The sequence below is a fragment of the Salmo salar genome, chromosome 09 (assembly GCF_965601325.2).
Source record: "Salmo salar chromosome 09, fSalSal1, whole genome shotgun sequence".
Taxonomy (NCBI): Eukaryota; Metazoa; Chordata; class Actinopteri; order Salmoniformes; family Salmonidae; genus Salmo; species Salmo salar.
The window spans coordinates 66,018,865-66,041,500 of NC_138299.1; the positions used below are offsets into that span (position 1 = coordinate 66,018,865).

The 22,636-nt window shown below is 41.3% G+C and overlaps 1 protein-coding gene across 4 annotated transcripts in view; it reads right to left on the reverse strand.

Moving 5' to 3' along the window:
• The window catches only part of LOC106611560 (glutamate receptor 2), an 81,217-nt gene that overhangs the window by 29,643 nt on the left and 28,938 nt on the right, over nt 1-22,636 (reverse strand). For all 4 annotated transcript variants that reach the window (XM_014211905.3, XM_014211907.3, XM_014211904.3 and 1 more), the window contains exon 3: nt 17,444-17,683. In XM_014211905.3, coding sequence (XP_014067380.1) covers nt 17,444-17,683 — 240 coding nt within the window. The remainder of the gene's footprint in view (nt 1-17,443; nt 17,684-22,636) is intronic.

The following is a 22,636-nucleotide window of genomic DNA, read 5'->3' on the forward strand; positions in this document are numbered from 1 at the left end:
TGACTGGTACTGTAAGTCAAGTATTGGGTCGATAATGATGGTATTTTCCCCTTTGTTTTACATGTTTGCAGCTCGACTGTCTTCACACTTTCACTGTTTTTACACATTAGGGTATCCATTTCCTTCTTTCTCCTCAAACCCAGGCCTGTATTGATCTTTGTAATGGACACAGATCATCCAATAGTATATCTCTATGTAACATATTGTAAGTGAAGTTGAAATACCATACTGGTAATCAACATTTCTGTGAAAATGTTCCTATCATTCCAAAATGCACAGCCTTGTATGCCATCACCAACTAAGAAAAACAATAGACCAATGGAGTTTCTCCTTCATGTTTAATTTCCCAAACAGTTTGGGCACGTCTAGCTGAGCAGATGTCCCATGGAGCCTCCCTCCATCATGTTGGGTAGCTGGTGGCTGACAGGCGGGCTGTGGAGACAGCTAGCTCCCTCGGAGAGAAGGGGGTTGAGGATGAAGGACAGTCAGAGTCTGTCAGAGAAGCTCTCTCAACCACAAAACATAGACTCATCCAGAACCTCTCTCTAGAGTCTAGACTAATTCAATATTCAATCCATTGTAAATAGATGGAACCACACTGTGAGTTCAGTCATAATATAAAATGCTGTATTCAAGGTGTGCACCTATACTTGCAGTACCTCTCTCTCTCTCTCTCAACTAAAGCTCCAATTCAAACAATTGCAGATAGAGATAAAGTGCACTGCGGGTTCATTTTGAATGTTAAAGTAATTCTATATCGGAGGTGCTGACCTTATTGTTTCTCATCAATGTGGTTTGGTGACATACTCTGTACAGTTTTTTTTTTTAAACGCCATTTTGTTGTTGAGCTCGGGGCCTATCATATCCCATCCATATGACGTAAATGTAAATTTGAACAATGATGAAAAGTGTTTCACAAAACAAGACAACTAACCTTAATTTAACCCCATGATAAAGAGTGGGGGGGCTAGGGGGCAGTATTGAGAATTTTGAAACAAATATGTGCCCATTTTTAACTGCCTCCTACACCAACTCAGAAGCTAGGATATGCATATTATTAACAGATTTGGATAGAAAACACTCTGAAATTTCTAAAACTGTTTGAATGGTGTCTGTAAGTATAACAAAACTCATATGGCAGGCAAAAACCTGAGAAAAATACAAGCAGGAAATTTGAATTTTGTGGCTGTACTATTTGAGTCATTGCTAATAGATCACACAGTGACAAAGGATTAATTTTGCACTTCCTACGGCTTCCACTAGATGTCAACGATCTTTATAAAGTTGTTTGAAGCGTCTATGATGAACAGAGACCGGATGACAAGGAAGGGAATTTGACGTCCCTGGGATGTCGTCACTTCATTATTGCGCGCACATGCGCATTCATGTGAGGCGAGACATTTTTCAAAACGTTTTTCAAGACACAGGAGAGGTCGGGTTGAAATATTACTGATGTTTCACGTTAAAAATGGCCCTAAATATTGATGCTCAACAACATGTTTGAACTAACGTAAATAGATTTTTTTTTTCACTTTTCGTCGTGACTTTCCCCTCCCGCCCTACATTTTGAGGAGCCTACTGAACGCGCTAACAACATGGAACAACTTGGAGTTATTTGGACATAAATTATGAACTTTGTCGAAAGAAACCACATTTGTTGTGGACCTGGGAATCCTGGAAGTGCCTTCTGATGAAGATAATCAAAGGTAAGGGATTATTTACAATAGTATTATTGATATTAGATGGTTCCAAGATGGTGCTAACCTGTATATCCTAGCCTATAGTTCTTAGCATAGCACCCCGTTTATTGCAAAGTGTGATTTCCCAGTAAAGTTATTTTGAAATCTCGCAATGCGGTAGCATTTACGAGATGTTAATCTATAATTATTTGAATGACAATATTATAATGTACCAATGTTTTCGAATAGTAATTTTGTAAATTGTAACGCTGGTTCACCGGAAGCATTTGAGGGAGAAAAAACATTCTGAATTTCACCGCCACTGTAAAATGCTGTTTTTGGATATAAATATGAACTTGATGGAACAAAAAATGCATGTATTGTATAACATAATGTCCTAGGAGTGTCATCTGATGAAGATTGTCAAAGGTTAGTGCATAATTTTAGCTGGTTTTCTGCTTTTGGTGACGCCTGTCTTTGAATTGACAAAACATTACACACAGCTATTTTCAATGTACTCTCCTAACATAACCTAACTTTATGCTTTCGCTGTAAAGCCTCTGAAATCGGACAATGTGGTTGGATTTAGGAGATGTTAATCTTTCAAATGGTGAAAAATAGTTGATTGTTTGAGAAATTGAAATTATTAGATTCTTGCAGTTTTGAATTTCCCGCCATGGTATCTTGTCAATAAATCCCGTTAGCGGGATCAGAGCGGGAAGGGGTCCTCTAGAGGTTAATGCCCCAGGCAACCATAGGGAGATGGGAAACAAAATCTACATTGACAAAGCCATGTCATCACAAAACACTTCAGTGAGAGGATTAACACCCCAACTTCCAAAGAATGCCAGTTGTAGCTTTATCCAAATTGAAATTTAGGTGGATTACATCTTGGTGGTACAATCTGTGTAAATCACAATCAAGGGTTAGTCTTACATTCACAAGTTTGTATATACATCAAGTCAAATCTATAAATCTGTTTTCCAGCTACAGATCTAGGGTGGTATGAGTTCCAAATTGACCCTTATTTAGCCTCTCCTTCCGGAGCAGTAGTATGCACTTCAGTTGATCTGAAGGGATTTAAATCAAATGTTATTTGTTACATGCTTTGTAGACAACACGTGAAGACTAACAGCGAAATGCTTACTTACATGTCCTTTTCTAGAGTTAACCTCTTGGGGCTAGGTGGGACGCTAGCGTGCCACCCGTGGTGCACTCCATCAACAGCAGGTGCATTTCAAGAGCGGCAAATTTGAATCCAAATAAATGTCAAAATTCTAATTTTTCAAAAATACAACTATGTTACACCATTTGAAAGATAAACATCTCCTTAATCTAACCACGTTTTACGATTTCAAAAAGGTTTTACGGCGAAAGCATAAATTTAGAGTATGTTAGGACAGTACATTTACAAGAGTTGTGTGTAATGTTTTGTCAAGTCAAAGACAGGGTCACCAAAACCATAAAACCAGCTAAAATGATGCACTAACCTTTTACAATCTCCATCAGATGACACTCCTAGGACATTATGTTAGACAATGCATGCATTTTTAGTTCTATCAAGTTCATATTTATATCCAAAAACAGCGTTTTACTATGGCATTGATGTTGAGGAAATCGTTTCCCTCCAATAACCGGCAGTCAAGTCAGCGTAACAAATTAAATAATTAAAATTAGAAAACATTGGTAAAATATTATATTGTCATTTAAAGAATTATAGATTTACATCTCTTGAACGCAATCAACTTGCCAGATTTAAAAATAACCTTACTGGGAAATCACACTTTGCAATAATCTGAGCACTGCGCCCAGAAAAATACGCGTTGCGATACAGACTAGACGTCATGTTGGGGAGATCTAAAATCGAAAATACTATGTAAATAATCCATTACCTTTGATTCTCTTCATCAGATGTCACTTCCAGGTATCACAAGTCCATAACGAATGTAGTTTTGTTCAAAAAAGCTCATCATTTATGTCCAAAAATCTCCGTCTCGTTAGCACATGATGTAAGCCAGCCGGACTTCTCGTCATGAACGAGGGGAAAAAATATATTTCCGTTCGTTCAAACATGTCAAACGTTGTATAGCATAAATCATTAGGGCCTTTTTTAACCAGAACATGAATAATATTCAAGGTGGACGAATGCATACTCTTTTATAACGTATTGGAACGAGGGTACCCAACATGAACTCGCGCGCAAGGTGTCTAATGGGCCATCATCGTTCCATGGCTCTTGTTCGGTCAGATCTCCCTCCAGAAGACTCAAAACACTTTGTAAAGGCTGGTGACATCTAGTGGAAGCAATAGGAAGTGCCAAAATATTCCTAAACCCCTGTGTTTTTCAATGGGATAGGTTTAAAGTCAATACAACACATCAGGTATCCACTTCCTGTCAGAAAATGTCTCAGGGTTTTGCCTGCCAAATGAGTTCTGTTATACTCACAGACACCATTCAAACAGTTTTGGAAACTTTAGAGTGTTTTCTATCCATATATAATAAGTATATGCATATTCTAGTTACTGGGTAGGATTAGTAACCAGATTAAATCGGGTACATTTTTTTTATCCAGACGTGCAAATGCTGCCCCCTAGACCCAACAGGTTAAAGATACTTTTGACAATGTAGTGTATGTGCTCGTCGAACATCTAGATGTTGGAACATTGTTGTGGGACCTTGCTTCCATTCAGCCCGAACACTATTAGTGAGGTCAGGTACTGATGTAGGGCGATTAGGCCTGGCTTGCAGTTGGTGTTCCAATTCATCCCTAAGGTGTTCGATTGGCTTGAGGTCAGGGCTCTGAGCAGGCCAGTCAAGTTCTCCCACACCGATCTCGACAAACCATTTCTGTATGGACCTCGCTTTGTGCATGGGGGCATTGTATGCCATTGCATGGGGGCATTGTATGCTCTCGTTGGCTGACTCTCGCTTCATATTCATCGCCAAACCCACTGGCTTCAGGTCATCTAAGTCTTTGCTAGGTAAAGCCCCACCTTATCTCAGCTCACTGGTCACCATAGCAGCACCCACCCATAGCACGCACTCCAGCAGGTATATTTCACTGGTCACCCCCAAAGCCTATTCCTCGTTTGGCCGCCTTTCCTTCCAGTTCTCTGCTGCCATTGACTGGAATGAATTGCAAAAATTACTGAAGCTGGAGACTCATATCTCCCTCACAAACTTAACCTCTCCAGCGTCTCATCCCGTCAGCGGGATCAAAATCCAGCGAAAAATCATATCGCCAATTAGCATTAAAAAAAAATCATAATAAAAAAAAAAAAATGTATATATATTTTTTTTTTATAGATACACCTCTCCTGAATCGACCCACGTCGTCCAATTTCAAAAAGGTTTTACAGGAAAAGCAAATCATTAGATTATGTTAGATGAGTCCATCGTAAAAAGCAGCTTCATAGCCATTTTCCGACCAACCACTTGCATCACATATAATCAAAAAACAGCTAAATGCAGCACTAACCTTTTACAAACTTCATCAGATGGCACCCCTAGGACATCATGTTATACAATGCATGCATTCTTTTGTTCAATAAAGGTCATATTTATATATAAAAACAGCATTTTACATCGGCGTCTGACGTTGACTAAATAATTTCCCCTCAAATGCGTCCCGGTAAACAATGCTACAATTCCCTAAATTACTATCCGATAACGATTTTTTAAATTTATATTGTCAATCTAACATTTATAGATGAATATCTCTTGACAACACCTGTCATACCAGATTTTAAATTAACTTTACTGGGTAATCACACTTTGCGATAAAAGGAGATGCGATACTCAGAAAATGAGCTAATATACAGAGCTCGGCGCCATCTTGGAAACAATCGCATGTCACATCTCATCTTGTATAATATTGTCAATAATCGCCTACCTTTAGTTGTCTTCATCAGAAAGCATCCCAGGTCCACAACAGATGGATTTTCGGTCAAAAAGTCCATACTTCACATTCCATTAGCCTGCTGTTGGTAGCGCGTCCTATGGCTCTCTCCAAGCGCAGGGCTGAAGTTCCGGATAAAATGAGATTCTCCCGCCTGTAGGTTCGTTCAAACATGTCAAACGTTGTAAAACATTAATCTTCAGGGCCTGTAACACCAAGAGAGCCAATAAGATTCGAGGGGGATGATTTCATTGCCTTTAAAACCGTTTCCAAAGGTGGGGGTAGACATGGCCGCCGGCGTCATAATGGTGATGGCCCATCCCCTGTGACCAATTTCCAACGCGTCTCATTCACTGAGTTTCGACTGTATAAGGCTCAAACCACTGTGAAGACTGGCGACATCTAGTGGAAGCAATAGGAAGTGCTCACTGAACCATGGTTAACGGTGTGATTTATAGGGAAAGATGAGAAGTCGAGTCCACAATTCTGAATTCCACTTCCTGTTTCAATCGGTCTCGGGGTTTTGACTGCCATTTGAGTTCTGTTATACTCACAGACACCATTCAAACAGTTTTAGAAACTTTAGGGTGTTTTCTATCCATATATAATAAGTATATGCATGCCCTAGCTTCTGAGTTTGATTAGTAGGCCGTTGAAAATGGGAACGATTTTTTTTCAAAATGCGCTGTGGCGCCCCCTATCCTAGGGTATCCTCAAGAGGTTTTAAGCTGTCAGAGAAGCTCACAGATCACTGCACCTGTACATAGCACATCTGTAAATAGCCCATCCAACTACCTCATCCCCATATTGTTATTTATTTTAAAATGTTGTTCCTTTGCACCCCTGTATCTCTACTTGCACATTCATCTTCTGCACATCTATCACTCCAGTGTTTAATTGCTAAATTGTAATTACTTCGCCACTACGGCCTATTTATTGCCTTACCTCCCTAATCTTACCTCATTTGCATACACTGTATATAGATTTTTTCTATTGTGTTATTGACTGTACGTTTGTTTATTCCATGTGTAACTCTGTGTTGTTGTTTGTGTCGCACTGCTTTGCTTTATCTTGGCCAGGTCGCAGTTCTAAATGACAACTTGTTCTCAACTGGCCTACCTGGTTAAATAAAGGTGAAATAAAAAACCAGTTTTTTTTTTATTGTCACGCTGAAACAGGAAAGGGCCTTCCCCAAACTGTTGCCACAAAGTTGGAAGCACAGAATAGTCTACAATGTCATTGTATGCTGTAGCATTAAGATTTCCCTTCATTGGAACTAAGGGGCCTAGCCCTAACCATGAAAAACAGCCCCAGACCATTATTCCACCTCCACCAAACTTTAAAGTTGGCACTATGCATTGGGGCAGGTAGCGTTCTCCTGGCATCTGCCAAATTCGTTCGTCGGACTGCCAGATGGTGAAGCATGATTCATCGCTCCAGAGAACACGTTTCCACTGTTTCAGAGACCAATGGTGGCGAGCTTTACACCACTCCAGCCAGGGCTTGGCATTGCTTATGGTGATCTTAGCCTTGTGTGCGGCTGCTCGGCCATGGAAACCATGGCTCTTCCTTAAACACACACACGCCAATTCACACACACCAACGAGCCACCACACCAGTGATCGCACTGCACAAATCGGTTGCTATGGGTACTGTATGTGTGTGGATCTTTCTGACCTAATTAGACATAGCAATGTGATGATGAAATATGCAAAGAGAGCCAGAGAGGGCTCTTCAACCAGGGACTGAAGCATTATAGCATTAGCATTCTCAATAAAACATGCTGTAAAACTTGTTTTCTGTAGCCAACACAAGCACAACATTTTACTTCAACTAGCACTGTAGAATCAGCATCTTGATTCCCACATATAACGTGCTAATTGGACTTTCTGAGACCATAGAGTTTCTCTTGATTCATATAATGTCGTCACTGCTAGCACACATTCCACTCCAACTAACATTGTAGCATTAGCATCCGCATTCCCAGGTGCTAATTGGACCTTCTGAGACCATGGTTATGGTAAACCCTATTCAATGTAGTAAATGCTAGCACACACTCCACTGTAACTAGCATTGTAGCAATAGCATCCTCATTCATCATAGCATATTCTACCGGAACGTCTATGGCTATGGAGATTCTCTTGAGCCCTATTCAATGTAGTCACCGCTAGTACACATTCCACTACAGCTAGCATTGTAGCATTAGCATAACTTTCTTCATAACATTGGACCTTCTGTGGACATGGATATTAATTAGCTCTATTCAATGAAGTCAATGCTGGCACACATTACACTCCAACTAAAGGGGGATACCTACTCAGATGTACAACTGAAGGCATTCAACTGAAATGTGCCTTCCACATTTAACCCAACTTCTCTGAATCAGCGGGGTTTGCCTTAATCGACATCCACTTCATCAGTTCCTGGGTTACAGTGGGTTAACTGCCTTGTTCAGGTGCAGAACAGATGTTTTACCTTGTCGGCTCTGGGATTTGATCCAGCAACCTTTTGGTTTCTGGCCCAAAGCTCCTACCCGCCAGGCTACCTGCCGCCCCAATTAGCATTGTAGCATTTGTATCCTCATTCTCCATCACATAATGCTAATTAGACCGTCTGTGACCATCGAGATTTGAGAGCCCTGTTCAATGTAGTCGATACAACACACATTCCACTACAGCTAGCAATGTAGCATTAGAACCTACTAGCTGCACCTTACACTGCATGAAGTATGAAACAAATTCCTTCCAGCATGACTAATAGAAACTCTTTCTGACCATTGATGAGGAAAACACCCGCACTAGCAGAGGACACTCTCTGCCTAAAGCTTACCGTATACTTCCCAGTCGAAACTGTAGCTCTCAACCTGTAGTGGAACAGGTTGAGAGCTTCAAGTTCCTTGGTGTCCACATCACCAACAATCTATCATGGTCCAAACACACCAAGACAGTCGTGAAGAGGGCATGACAAAGCATATTCCCCCTCAGGAGACTGAAAAGATTTGGCATGGGTCCTCAGATCCTCAAAAAAAAAAATTCTACAGCTGCACCATCTAGAGTATCCTGACTGGTTTCATCACTGCCTGGTAAGGCAACTACTCGGCATCCCAACGCAAGGCACTATAGAGGGTAGTGCGTACGGCCCAATACATCACTGGGGCCAAGCTTCCTGCCATCCAGGACCTCTATACCAGGCGGTGTCTGAGGAAGGACCTAAAAATTGTCAAAGACTCCAGCCACCCTAGCCATAGACTGTTCTCTCTGCTACCGCACGGCAAGCGGTACCAGAGCGCCAAGTCTAGGTCCAAGTGGCTTCTAAACAGCTTCTACCCCCAAGCCCTAAGACTCCTGAACAGCTAATTAAACGGCTACCAGGACTATTTGCATTGCCCACCCTTACGCTGCTGCTACTCTTTGTTTATTATCTGTGCATAGTCATTTTAACTCTACCTTTATGTAGATATGACCTCAATTACCTCGACTAACCGGTGCCACCACATATTGACTCTGTACCGGTACCCACTGTATATAGCCAATGCTGTTATTTTACAGCTGCTCTTTAATTATGTTACTTTTATTATTTTTTACATCTGTCTTTTTTAGTTAACACTTATCCTGTTTGGGATAGGGGGCAGTATTTTCACGGCCGGATAAAAAAACGTACCTGATTTAATCTGGTTATTACTCCTGCCCAGAAACTAGAATATGCATATAATTAGTAGATTTGGATAGAAAACACCCTAAAGTTTCTAAAACTGTTTGAATGGTGTCTGTGAGTATAACAGAACTCATATGGCAGGCCAAAACCTGAGAAGATTCTATACGGGAAGTGCCCTGTCTGACCATTTCTTGTCCTTATTTAGCCTCTATCGAAAATACAGGATCTCTGCTGTAACGTGACATTTTCTAAGGCTTTCATTGGCCCTCAGAAGGCGCCAGAACGTTGAATGATAACTCTGCAGTCTCTGGGCGAAAAACAGTAGGGGTTTTGGAGAGTGGTACTTCTGAGAACAATGGCACTGGTGCGCGCATGCATGTGACGACTCAATGTTTTACTTTCAGTGTTTGAACGGATACGTCTCCCGATTGGAATATTATCTCTATTTTACGAGAAAAAACGCGCCGGCGTGTCACCCTTCGGATAGTGACTTGAAAGCACAAAGAAAACGGAGCTATTTGGATATAACTATGAATTATTTGGAACCAAAACAACATTGGTTGTTGAAGTAGAAGTCCTGGGAGTGCATTCTGACGAAGAACAGCAAAGGTAATCCAATTTTTCTTATAGTAAAACGGAGTTTGGTGAGTGCCAAACTTGGTGGGTGTCAAAATAGCTAGCCATGATGGCCGGGCTATCTACTCAGAATATTGCAAAATGTGCTTTCACCGAAAAGCTATTTTAAAATTGGACACCGCGATTGCATAAAGGAGTTCTGTATCTATAATTCTTAAAATAATTGTGTTTTTTGTCAACGTTTATCGTGAGTAATTTAGTAAATTCACCGGAAGTTTCGGTGGGTATGCTAGTTCTGAACAAAACATGCTAATGTAAAAAGCTGGTTTTTGATATAAATATGAACTTGATTGAACAAAACATGCATGTATTGTATAACATAATGTCCTAGGAGTGTCATCTGATGAAGATCAAAGGTTAGCGCTGCATTTAGCTGTGGTTTTGGTTTTTGTGACATATATGCTAGCTTGAAAAATCGGTGTGTGATTATTTCTGGCTGGGTACTCTGCTGACATAATCTAATGTTTTGCTTTCGTTGTAAAGCCTTTTTGAAATCGGACAATGTGGTTAGATAAAGGAGAGTCTTGTCTTTAAAATGGTGTAAAATAGTAATATATTTGAAAAATTGAAGTTTTTGCATTTGAGGTATTTGTAATTCGCGCCACTCTATACCATTGGATATGGGTGAGGCGTTCCGCTAGTGGAACGTCTGTCCCTAACAGGTTATTTTTCTTAAAACTGCATTGTTGGATTAAGGGCTTGTAAGTACAGTAAACATTTCACTGTAAGGTCTACACCTGTTGTAATAGTCGCATGTGACAAATAACATTTGTTTTGATTTGAAACAGTTTGGGCGTATTTTATGACAGCATTTTGTGACGTTTGTGTTTGTATTAGTGTTTGGCAGCGTCGGTAATGTTTTCTTGAGTCTAGTCGAACTTGGGTACCCGAAATCTACGCCCTTTCGTCTGTGATTGGTCTACAGTAGGGATTCTTCAAATAAATGTTTGTCACTCAAAGACAGATGACTACTTTTCCTGCACATTTTTTCACTTCAGAAATACCAGGCCAAACATCTTAATTGCACGACTAAAACAGTCTCGGCAGAATCGTCAACATTAATTAAAGATTTCTTGAGTCATCTTCGATTAATTCTGACTATTTTGAAGAAGTGTACTGGTTTACGACGTCTTCAGAGGGACAAACAGTAATATTGCTTTTTTTCTTATGTTTTTTTTTGGAGTATGCGAGCACAGATGTTCACTTCGCCTAGCAGACTTCTGCTAGGAGCAAACCAAACCTACGTATGCGGACACCTTAAGAGGATCGATGTGAGAAAGAGAGAATATAAGATCATGAAATGAAGGGGGATGAAACATAGTATAGGGAGAGGGGGCGGTGAATGAAATAAACGTAGAAATACAGTAAAGCCTGTATTAGCCAGTGGCACTTCATAAGGGATAATCAACAAGGGGCTATGGGTTCTATGGAAAATAATGAACGACATGGAAGGGGTGAACTGACCTTCCACAGAGTTGCATTATTTTCCAGAGAATGCATAGAGCCCCGAATTGACTATCCCTTTTATACCATGGCTATAATTTAACACATTTGCCAGAAGAAATATGTTCAACATCCACTGAAGTAGCTTGCTAGTTTAGCTAATCAAACCATCAGTCCTAGCTTACCATTATGAAAATCGAATTCGACAATGCCAATAATGTTTTCAATTCGACTTTTGCTTTCAAAAGCTGCTCAAACATAGAAAATGTAAGAATGAACTATAACCATTGAATTCTACAATGCAAATACACCGTGAGTTATCGGGAAATAATGCAAGCTCTAAAATGCCTTCAAGCGAATCAGAAACAAGTATTCAACAATTCGATGGTATAATTAAGCAATAAGGTCCAATGAGGTGTGGTATATGGCCAATATACCACGGCTAAGGGCTGTTCTTACGCACGACGCATCGCGGAGTGCCTGGACACAGCCCTTAGCTGTGGTATATTGACCATATACCTCAAACCCCCGAGGTGCTTATTGCTATTATAAACTGGATACCAACGTAATTAGAGCAGTAAAATACATTTTTTGTCATACTACTTTACAGGGTATTATAAACTGGGTTGTTCAAGCCCTGAATGCTGATTGGCTGACAGCCGTGGTATATCAGACCGAATACCATGGCTGTCAGCCAATCAGCATTCAGGGCTCAAACAACCCAGTTTATAATACCCTGTAAAGTAGTCCTTACACACAGTGGTAATATTCCCACCTTTTCTCTTTATTAGGTCAGTCTTCCATTCTTCTGTGTGACTATGGCAAGCCTGCCTGTAGCTTTTATCATCAGGTATTATCACCTTACGGTACTGCTAATCTAATTCACTCTCATTTAGACATATTGGAAATGAAAACTAATAACATCATGTAATGAAACGTTTATCTTATTTCACCTTTCAACTATCCTTATGCAAGCCCAATAATATTATGCATATTACTATTTGGCCTCGCAAGCCACCTTGATCTCACAATCTGTGCAGGAACAATTCATGTAAGCTTGCAAGATCAGAGTGGCTTGCGAGGCTAATTACTTTTGCCCCCCGGAACTAAAATGGTTCCAGGTTGAACTATTTTGGGTTCTATGTAGAACCCTCTGTGAAAAGGGTTCTACATGGAACCCAAAAGGGGTTCTTCAAAGGGTTCTCCTTTTTGGTTCTAGATAGCACCTTTATTTCTAAGAGTGTAGATGTGTCCTTTTCAAAGTAGCGTCACACGAAGTGGTGTCATCACAACGGGTAAATACTGTCTGACATTGCAATATCCTCCAGAGTAACAACTCAATGCATCATACTTAGTCTACTACATGAAACAGAAAATAGGAATACTGAAAAACATCAACAAGGCTGAAAGCCTCCATGCAGATAGACAAATTGCTGGGGATATAACAATCACTTCACCTGAATATTTCTGGAGTGAATAGACCCATTTCCAAGTTTTAGACAATTCAAATGCAAGGTCATTCTCTAGCAAAATATTTAAAAATGAGGAGTTCTACACAACAGAAACCTCAAAAACCAGTGTGTCCATACTTGCCAACATTAGAAAAAGTTTAAAATATAACTTTTTCTCCATCTCAAAATGTGCATCAGTCAATTAAAATGGCTGACGTAGTTACATGTGATAAAATGCTACATCTTAGCTGTTCCCATTAGATAACCTGCCACATTTAGCCCTGTATACTGTATGCTAACCTGCATTGCTGGCCGTGATTATATCCGGTAACATATTCCATATCAGCCAATTAAAATAGTCGATGTAGTTGGACGTGATCCAACACTTCATGAAAGCATACTTAACAGAAGTGCAACAGCACGATCTGATAATCAAGACAATTAGATCACATGTATTTGACTGACTGGTCATATAGCTCACAGTGTAGAGCGAGCGTCTGGCTCACAGTGTAGAGCGAGCGTCTGGCTCACAGTAATTGGTGCAAGGGTTTGAATCCCGCATGAGTATTTTTTTCTTTGAAATGTAGAATTACATTTATTGTTAGTGTGTTGAGAAGGGAAGCAAAGCCAACAGCCTGAACATGAAGATTACAATGCATTTAATAAGGAGCTTCTTCTTTCTTCAGCCTTTCAGATAAACACACTGCTATGGCCTAATAGGCATACAATAGGCATACTGCATAGGCTACATGGATGTGTACACCTAAATGTAGGCATGCAACGTTTTATATTCATTTTTTACAGTCATCTACTTTGTCACATATGTGTTATTTGACTCGAGGACCAACAATGGGGCATTTCCTCTTCAAATAAAAACCTTGCCTTAAAGGGGATTAGAACTTGTGGCTGTCATATCTTGCCATCTATGTGTTTACCGCTTTAGTGGGTCACACCACCAATTAACGAAAGCAGTAACGGGATGAATTACAGCTATTTGACAAGACAACAAGTGTCAGACTTTATTTTTAATGATGTACGAATATAAACGTACATGTATAATCCTCCTACATCTTTATTGCTGTGAAAGCACATGAAGGTCTGTGAAACAGGCAAAAACATGGGATTTTCTCATATATGTGAAAACGTGCCTTTTTGAAGTCAAGGATGCATCATTTAATATTGAGACACAACACTTTACAGACCAAGTGGAACAAAAGTAAACCTTGAATTTTGAGGTTGTCCCTCTGGTGGCCAAGTTGACCTATTTTAAGAAATGACAATGGGTGGTGGATATAAACTCTTTGATAGGCTGCTGAGGAATTTGTTAACGGATATAATCACGGCCAGCTGTGCAGGTTAGAAAATGGGAACAGCTAAAAGTTTAAACGTCCATTTGTATTATTTTCACAACCCAGCAGCTCCCCAGGACCAGTGGATACCACTGCCAAATGGTCTAAATCCATCAAAGTCAGGTAACTTCCCCCTTAATTTGCTGCAAGCCATGATAAGCTCTTACACACAGAGGTGCGATGGCCCAAGCTGATACGATCAGACAAGTTGTTTGTCATGTACCACAATGCCCTGTACAAAGTGTCATTCTAGTACCTTGCTCTGTTTGGAACTGATAGGAACGCCCTCTGTGTCTAGAAAACATGGTGGTTTATGTGCATGTAACATGTCACATCCAGTACATGGCAAACAGCCTAGAAACATAACCTTTGCAGTGCATATACTATTCTTATCTTCTCTCATGTTTGAGTGCTTTGTAATTAGATTTAGGGCTCGATTCAATCGATCCACTTTAGCCAACATCCGCATAGCAGTTGTTTTGGCAGTGTCGAGTTGGAACTGCATTAGAGCTGTCAAATCCACAAGTGGCTACCTAAAGCGGACATTGCAATTGGCTGCACAAAGTCGCATTAAGAAAAATCCCATGCATCCTTGTTTACAAGTTTGAACTCTGGAATGTGAATAGGATTATATAAATCCTCATTATTTTGTTTAATGCTTTTTCAATTTGAGTGTAATTATTTCTATATAGCCTACAATTTCTCATTATGAACTTTAACAGAGTGGGGCAGGTGTGGCTTCATGACAATGGTCGCAAGAGCAGCTGCTCAGCGATTTGACAGTTCCAACACAGTTCCACCTCCTACACCGCCAAAACATCTGCTATGCGGGTGTCTATTATTGCCGGTTAATACTTGATCTGATTGAATCTAGGCCTTAGTTGTGTTGACAAGAGGGCGGTGTAATTTGAATGTAATGTAATTTTATCACAGTTGGGTGTCATACACAGTGCGTGTCTTCTCTTCAACCTTCAGGTTTTGACAGCCTTTTTGAATATACAGTAACTCCAATGTCAACTTTAAATATTGGCAAAAAGCTGTGTTTAAAAAAAAATCTGTAGCTCATACGGTTCCACAGTTCCTTGAGATGTATATAGGCTTTGGGCTCGGCCCCATCAGTCCCTAGCCACACCCATAGTCACTTTCTGGTTTGAGTGTTAGGAATGGGGAAGCCATCTTGACTGAAATGTTTGCAACTGGAGATACTGGATATGATGACGCGTTGCCTATGTCTTCACACTAACAATGGGATTCGTTTTGGGCAGACTTTGGGTGGAGTAAACCCTTTTGCTTTGCCTCTTTCTTTGTTGTAACCAGGAAATTGTTAATATTTTTAAAGCCTAGTTCTCAACTCCATACAAGTAAGAACATTTTCAAAGACTTCTTTAAAGGGTAATTGTATTTACTATCAAGAGGTTTCTGCTGTGGACTATAGCTTCTAAGGACCAAATTTGGGATTTCTTGAAGGATTGTGGGACTGAACTGAATTTAAAATGTTATTTCATTGGACTTTGTTGCTCAACTGAAACAGAGACTTGATTTAGAATGTTCATTTGTGATTCAGGGACTGAACTAGTGGGGGTGGATTGGCCATGTGGCAAATGAGGTAGCACCACATGTGGGGGTGGGGGGGGGGAAATGCATCTAGGGCCTAATCTGGTAAACTAACCAGCTAAAACTCTCAATCGTATACGGTATGACATTATTAATCAGTTGTAAAAAGTTCTCATTTTGGATATGATGGGACCACAGTTTTTCCAATCAGGTCACATAGTTTAAAAAAAAAATCTTAGAAAAACTCCAGGTCTTGAGGAGGATGAAAACCATGTAAAACAGCATAAATGTATACTTGTTCATATGAATTATATTTTAAAGCCAGACTAACAGGGGGTTCACTCTACACAGAGACAGCAACATGATTGGACAATATAACTCACAGGGCTGAGCTTGCTTTATGCAGGTTTGCATCGTGTAGACTTGCCCTATGCAACTGTAGGCCTAATTAAAAATGAATTTACAGATGACTATTGTTTGATTAATTCCAGTCAACAATTTTGGATTGGAAAAAGTCTAGGTAGCCTAGTCAGCCTAAGTTTGAATATAAACGAAATTTGATCCCATTCACATTTTCTCCTGACACAAACAAATGGGCTATACATATACAACATTACCGCTTTGTTTGCTGGCCAGGGCATAGTAAACTATACGCAGCTTCTTTTGTTAGAATCCTACCGTTGACTACACTAAACAATCATCACTTTTTCATGCAATACAACATGCCAGATCGCTAATGTTTAGGTGTAGTCTGCTACAACATTTATTTAAAGACTTTTTGCTTGTGTCTGTCGGGAGTGATGTGATATCACGTTCGCTAAGTAAATACCGGAGGAAAGTGGAGAGCACTAATTGAGCTTTGTGCATTGTGCCCTGCACCCACGAGCTGCGATTTCCATGAATCTGATTGGTCAAGACATGCACAGAGAATGCAGCAGCACTGATGTGAAGGACAGAGAAATTGGGCGCGAGTTGACAAATCACGAGGCAAAAAATAAAATAAAAACCACTTTGGTATATAAAAATAAAAGGGACACACGACCAGCGGCCCATGGGCCTTAAGATTATTTTAATGATTTTTGTGAAATTACTCTTGTCATAATAATATAATGAGCATTCGGCTGATCAGTAGGCAACGGCGGTTTTCTGAGGTCACGTGAATTCACATTAAAATGCGCGTCAGCAACAGACCCGCTCTGACTGTCATTATGTCAAGCTCAACACTGCTAAATTTGTGAAATTAACCTACTCCTTTTCTAAAAGTTAATTTTCTAAAAGTTCTGGTTCTGATGGTCTGAGTGCTGTGACTGTGGGAGATTAGGTTTAGCAGACAGATCAGCTACTGCTGCAGAGGACCGTGCAGTCAAGGTAGAAAGAACACAGAAAGACACACTGTAGCCTACTGCTGCCAGTTAATATATTTGCATCATCAGAAAGACACACAGCCTACTGCTGCCAGTTAATATATTTGCATCATATGATGCAAGCTTTGTAGGGCTAGGTTTAGTCCTGACTGACGGTGATAAATCCTTGTCCTAGGGACCCATAGAATGTCAAAACTCTTGTTCCAACCCAATACTACCACACCTGACTCAACCAATCAGGGGTTTGACATGGGTTTGATTTATTGATGAGTCAAACCTGTTTTCTTGAGGGTCATTCCACATGAAATCAATCACCTTTTTGACCGCACACCTTTTGATTTGAACAACATTTTCCATACTTGTGGCATTTTCATTTAAATAGGGGTTGATTCTGTTTAAGGTAGTATCTCTTACCTCTATCACTGTCGTAGAGATAGGCAAACTTATCCCACTTGTAGTACTCGATGAGGCTGAGTAGGGGTCCTTTGATGTCAGGCCTCATCTGGATGATGAACTGCTGAGTTCCGTCCAGCGGGAAGCTCGGGGTGATAAATGACACATGGAGAGTCCCGCAAAACGAAGTTATCGTATTGACCGACTTCTTGTCGTAGAATCCAAAGATGGCGTAAACTCCTCTCGAGAACTGGGAACAGACTGAAACGAGAGAAGTTGCAAAACACTCATGAGGATATGTATGCTTAAGTCTTGGATGACAGTGTGACATTAAGATAAGATTTGTCTGTTTTCACAGAAATGTACTTTGTGCCATTAAACCAACTCATTCCAGGACATAAAATAGAAGATACTAGAAATTACCAATACTGTGAAACATTTGGCTTCCAAAACGTGCTGTAACAAATGGAAGTTTGAACGTTCATGAACTTTATTACTACCTTGTAATGTCTTGCATCGCACATTAATATCTAAAGCAGCCTCTGCCACTGGAGCAGCTGGTTTTAGCTGATGAATGTATTATTGATGTCCATAAGCACTGCCTGGGGAGTTTTTACTTCCAACAGTAAAATATTTGCCAGCTACTTGTTAAACTTCAATGGGCTTCTATTATAGAATTCAATACAGTGGGAATGTATGGAAAAGAAAGTTCATGTTGGATATCTAAGGTCATTTATATGAGTCGCTCTATGTAAGTCCTAGGCTCTGAGACATTGTAGTCTCTGCTTGAGTTACGTTAATAGGGAGACCGTTCGAGGGTCAAAGACATCTCCTGAGAGATAGTTGAAAGATTCAGTACAATACAAGGCTACACTATGGCACTGAGATCTATACACACCGTATGGCTCCGCTATGGGCTATCTATTGTCCTTTTGAGATCTTGTGCTGGGATACCATAAAACTTGAATGACTGGCTTTTATTCATATACAGTTATGATTTAGTTGCTTTACTCTCTAATGTGGTGGGTTTGTTGGTTTCGTGGCGGTTTCTGTCTAATTTTTTCCTCATGTTTCTCTAAATATAAAAAACTATTGATCGACTGAGTTGGTTCATACAATCACTTATGCTAGTGATTGATTATACTGTACCAATCTATAATACATGCATTACCAACACAAGTCCTGTAATATGCTAATGCTCAGCTCAGCGACTGTAGCTGATCAAAGGTAAATATGAATATTGAATGGCTAAGTGGTTCAGTTGTATTTCTATGACGTTTCGACAAAGGTCAGCATATTCAGGTGTCGCTTGTAAATGCTTATCGATCAAATGTAGGTTAATCAGGCTTATTGACTTGGACATAAATGTCTCTCCAATGTAATTCATCCAATGACTCATTTCCCTCTGAAACTGGAGGATTGGAGTCTATACATTAGCTTGCTCGTCTTGCTGCTTTACATTTGTCATTTAGCAGACACTCTTATCCAGAGCGACTTAAAGTGCAGAGTGCATACAATTCCGTACTGGGTTGTGGGAATCAAACCCACAACCCTAGCATTGGAAGCGCCAAGCTCTACCAACTGAGCCACACAGGACCACATACGCTGTGACGGCCATCTTTGATCTAAACATGCTGGACAGGCATGAATAGCATCAGGTTAAGCCTTTGTGATTCGTTGTTGGGCCTAGTTTAATGTATACTCTATTGGCAGATACAATTCCCACCATGTCTTGCAAGTGGGCAAAAAGCGAAGCCTTGAGAAAATGTAGACATTCATAATTAAGCTACTTCGAAAATATGGAGCTTCCAAGGCAGAACAGTGACACCACCACAGTGCCACAGAATTATTCAACTTCCTTTAACACTGAAGTTTTTCACTTCTCTTACCACTTTAAAAGCCACTCCAGTTGATGCCTCTTAACAGCCCCACATTCATATCCCACCAAATCTTTACTGATCTGTCAAGTCAGCAATTAAAGGTTTTTCAGGGGTCAATGGGAGAGCATCGTTAAGGCAGTCCGATCACTGTCGATTTGTGGCGCCAAACCTAATCATTTTAGTTGAAGGCACTGCCAGCCGTCCATTGATGTGGCCTCCAAGAGCGCAACCCGACTCATCAAATCCGATTTGTATCACAAGCTAAGTGTAAAACCCACCCATGCTTTTGCTACAACTAGATTAAAAATATCCAATGCTGTTGGCTAAGAATGTATGTATTGGTGATGAAATGTTAAATCATTAAAGGACAAATTCTAACTTGAGATCTGTAAATGTCTTACATTTATATTGATGCATCGTTTCATGTACAGATTGTAAGGGGGGGGGGGGTTGACTCTACTATTACACAACAAACAACATTTTCAAACATAGGTGTTGAACAGAGGAGTTTCCTCCCTGCGTCTCTCAAGGGTAGGTTCATTGTCAGGCTTGTGGCAGTTAACTGACAGGTCTTGGGCTTTGGAAGTCAGAATAAGCTTAAAAGCAGTCCCTCAGCTCTAGTTTATATCTTGCAGTATATTAGAAGCCTATAGAAACCAGAACCTGAAAAAGGACTCAATTCAAGCGAATTTGAACAAACATTGCGGTGAGTCAAACCTGTTTTCTTGAGGGTCATGCCACATGAAATCAATTACATTTTTGACCGCACCCCTTTTGATTTGAACAACATTTTCCCATACTTAAAGCATTTATTTAAATAGGGGTTGATTCTGTTTTTTTAAATACCGCAAACATTACGGTATTTATTTTCTTAAATAAAAAATAAATAAAAATCACAGAATGGTTTTGATTATTGCCCCCCAAAAAGTGGTTTGTGCTCAGACTGAAACAAAATCACATTATTTCAGTGCTGTGTCCACTCGCTATGCTTTCCAATCAAGTTTCTACTTCACTAGCTGTTGTTTTGGAGGGAAACATTCAATGGACACTTACTGTTTGGGAAAGATAACTAACACATTTCGGGGACTTGTATGCTGTAATCCCAACAATGTTGTGCAGTGTGATGCCAGTTTGTGTGTGTTCGTGTATGTATATTGACCAGGAGGTTGGGTCAAGACGTTTACACAGATCAGACACTGACAGAGTATGATTAGCTCAGTTTCAAGGGTGTTTATAAATTAAAAAAAGAAACAGAAAAAGGATAGGTCTACCCCATGAGACCCTCTCCGGGATACCGTCTTCTGGGCTCCGGGTCTTGCTGTATCCTGACGGGCACACAAACGCAAACTCCCTCGTCTTAGCTCGGGTACCGTCTCCAACTAAACGGAAGTCACCTTACTTCCCCAGGGGCTTGACGTTCCCCCGTCCGAGCAAATACCACACGTACTCCACCTCCTCGAAACCTAGTTTGCACTTCTTGGGGTTCGCGGTCAACCTGGCTTGTCTGAGCGCGTCCAGTACCGCCTGGAGGAGCGTCAAGTGCTCTTCCCAACCTTGGCTGTGGATGATGATGTCATCCAAATAGGCCGCTGCGTACTGCTGGTGGGGTCGAAGTACTTTGTTCAGCAGCCGTTGGAATGTGGACTGGGCTCCGTGGAGACCAAACGAGAGCATCCGGTACTGATACAACCCGTCTGGTGTCAAACGCTGTCTTCTCCCAGGAGGAAGCTGCCAACGGTACCTGCCAATATCCTTTGGTCAGGTCAAGGGTGCTGATGTACCGGGCCTTTCCCAATCGGTCGACGAGCTCGTCCACCCTCGGAATGGGATATGCGTCGAACAAGCGGATGTCGTTCACCCTCCGGAAATCGTTACAGAAGCGGAGTTGACACTCCGGGCAGCTGCAACAGTAGTCTTCCACGGCCCTCCTCATCCTGGGCCAGTGGAACCGGGCGGCGATCCGTTCCCGGGTCGTCTCCATTCCCAGGTGCGCCCCCAACAGGTGGGTGTGGGCCAGCTGAAGAACAGTACCCACGTACCTTTGGGGCAGCAACAAAACCTCTTGAAGTTCCCCCTGTGGTGCGACACCTGATACAAAAGGTTATTCTTGATTTGTAAATGAGGGTATCGCCAGTCACTCACCCCCGGAAGTAGCTGTCCATCCACTGCTATCACTTGGGCTGCGGCGGCTTTCAAGTTCGGATCCTCCCACTGGAATTGTCCCGAATTGTCCCCTCAGTTGGCCCCCAGCGGAAGTCTCGACTGGCCCCTCAAATCGAGGAGGATGGGCTCCTCCTCCAGGGGTTCCCCAGGGGTTTCTGGTTCCAATACCCCCGCCGACTCCGGAGCCGTAGACCCATGCTGGTTAAATGGTTGCTTCCGGGCCGCACAGGCTATTGGTCGTCCCCACTCTCTTCTTCAGCCGGCTCGTACCTTCTTCCTCAACTCGTGCCCCCATAGGGCTGCGAACAGAGGACAATCCCCTCCCACTAGGAGAGGTATCGGCAGCTCTGTCACTGCACCCACCATCATCTGGCAGCTCCCTTTTATGTATGTATGATTAGCTCGGTTTCAAGGGTGTTTATAAAAAATAAAAATAAATAAACAGAAAAAGATAGGTCTACCCCATGAGACCCTCTCCGGGATACCGTCTTCTGGGCTCCGGGTCTTGCTGTATCCTGTCGGGCACACAAACTCCCTCGTCTTGGCTCGGGCACCATCTCCAACTACACGGAAGTCACTTTACTTCCCCCAGTCTTCTCCTGTGTGCTGCCCTTCTGGCAGCTTTATGGGGCTTGTACAGCTGGTGAGTAATCAGCCCTTGATTACTCACCAACTCCCCAATCAGCCCCAATTAGTCCTGGGCGGAGAGCCCGTCGAGACCTGGCACGTCCAGCAGATGGAGCCATCACCTCGTGATGTGTACTCTGTCTGTCACCAGGCCTGGACGAGTCTCCCCCTGGTGGCTGACCTGCTGTACGCTACATACATGCATGCATGCATGCATGCATACATACATCAGCATGCATGCCCCCCCATACATACATACATACATACATACATACATACATACATACAGTACCAGTCAAATGTTTGGCCACACCTACTCATTCAAGGGGTTTTCTTTATTTTTACTATTTTCAGCATTGTAGGATAATAGTGAAGACATCAAAACTATGAAATAACACATATGGAATCATGTAGCACTCCATCACTCTCTTTGGTCAAATAGCCCTTACACAGTCTGGAGGTATGTTTTGGGTAATTGTCCTGTTAAAAAACAAATGATAGTCGCACTAAACACAAACCTGAAGGGATGGCGTATCTCTGCAGA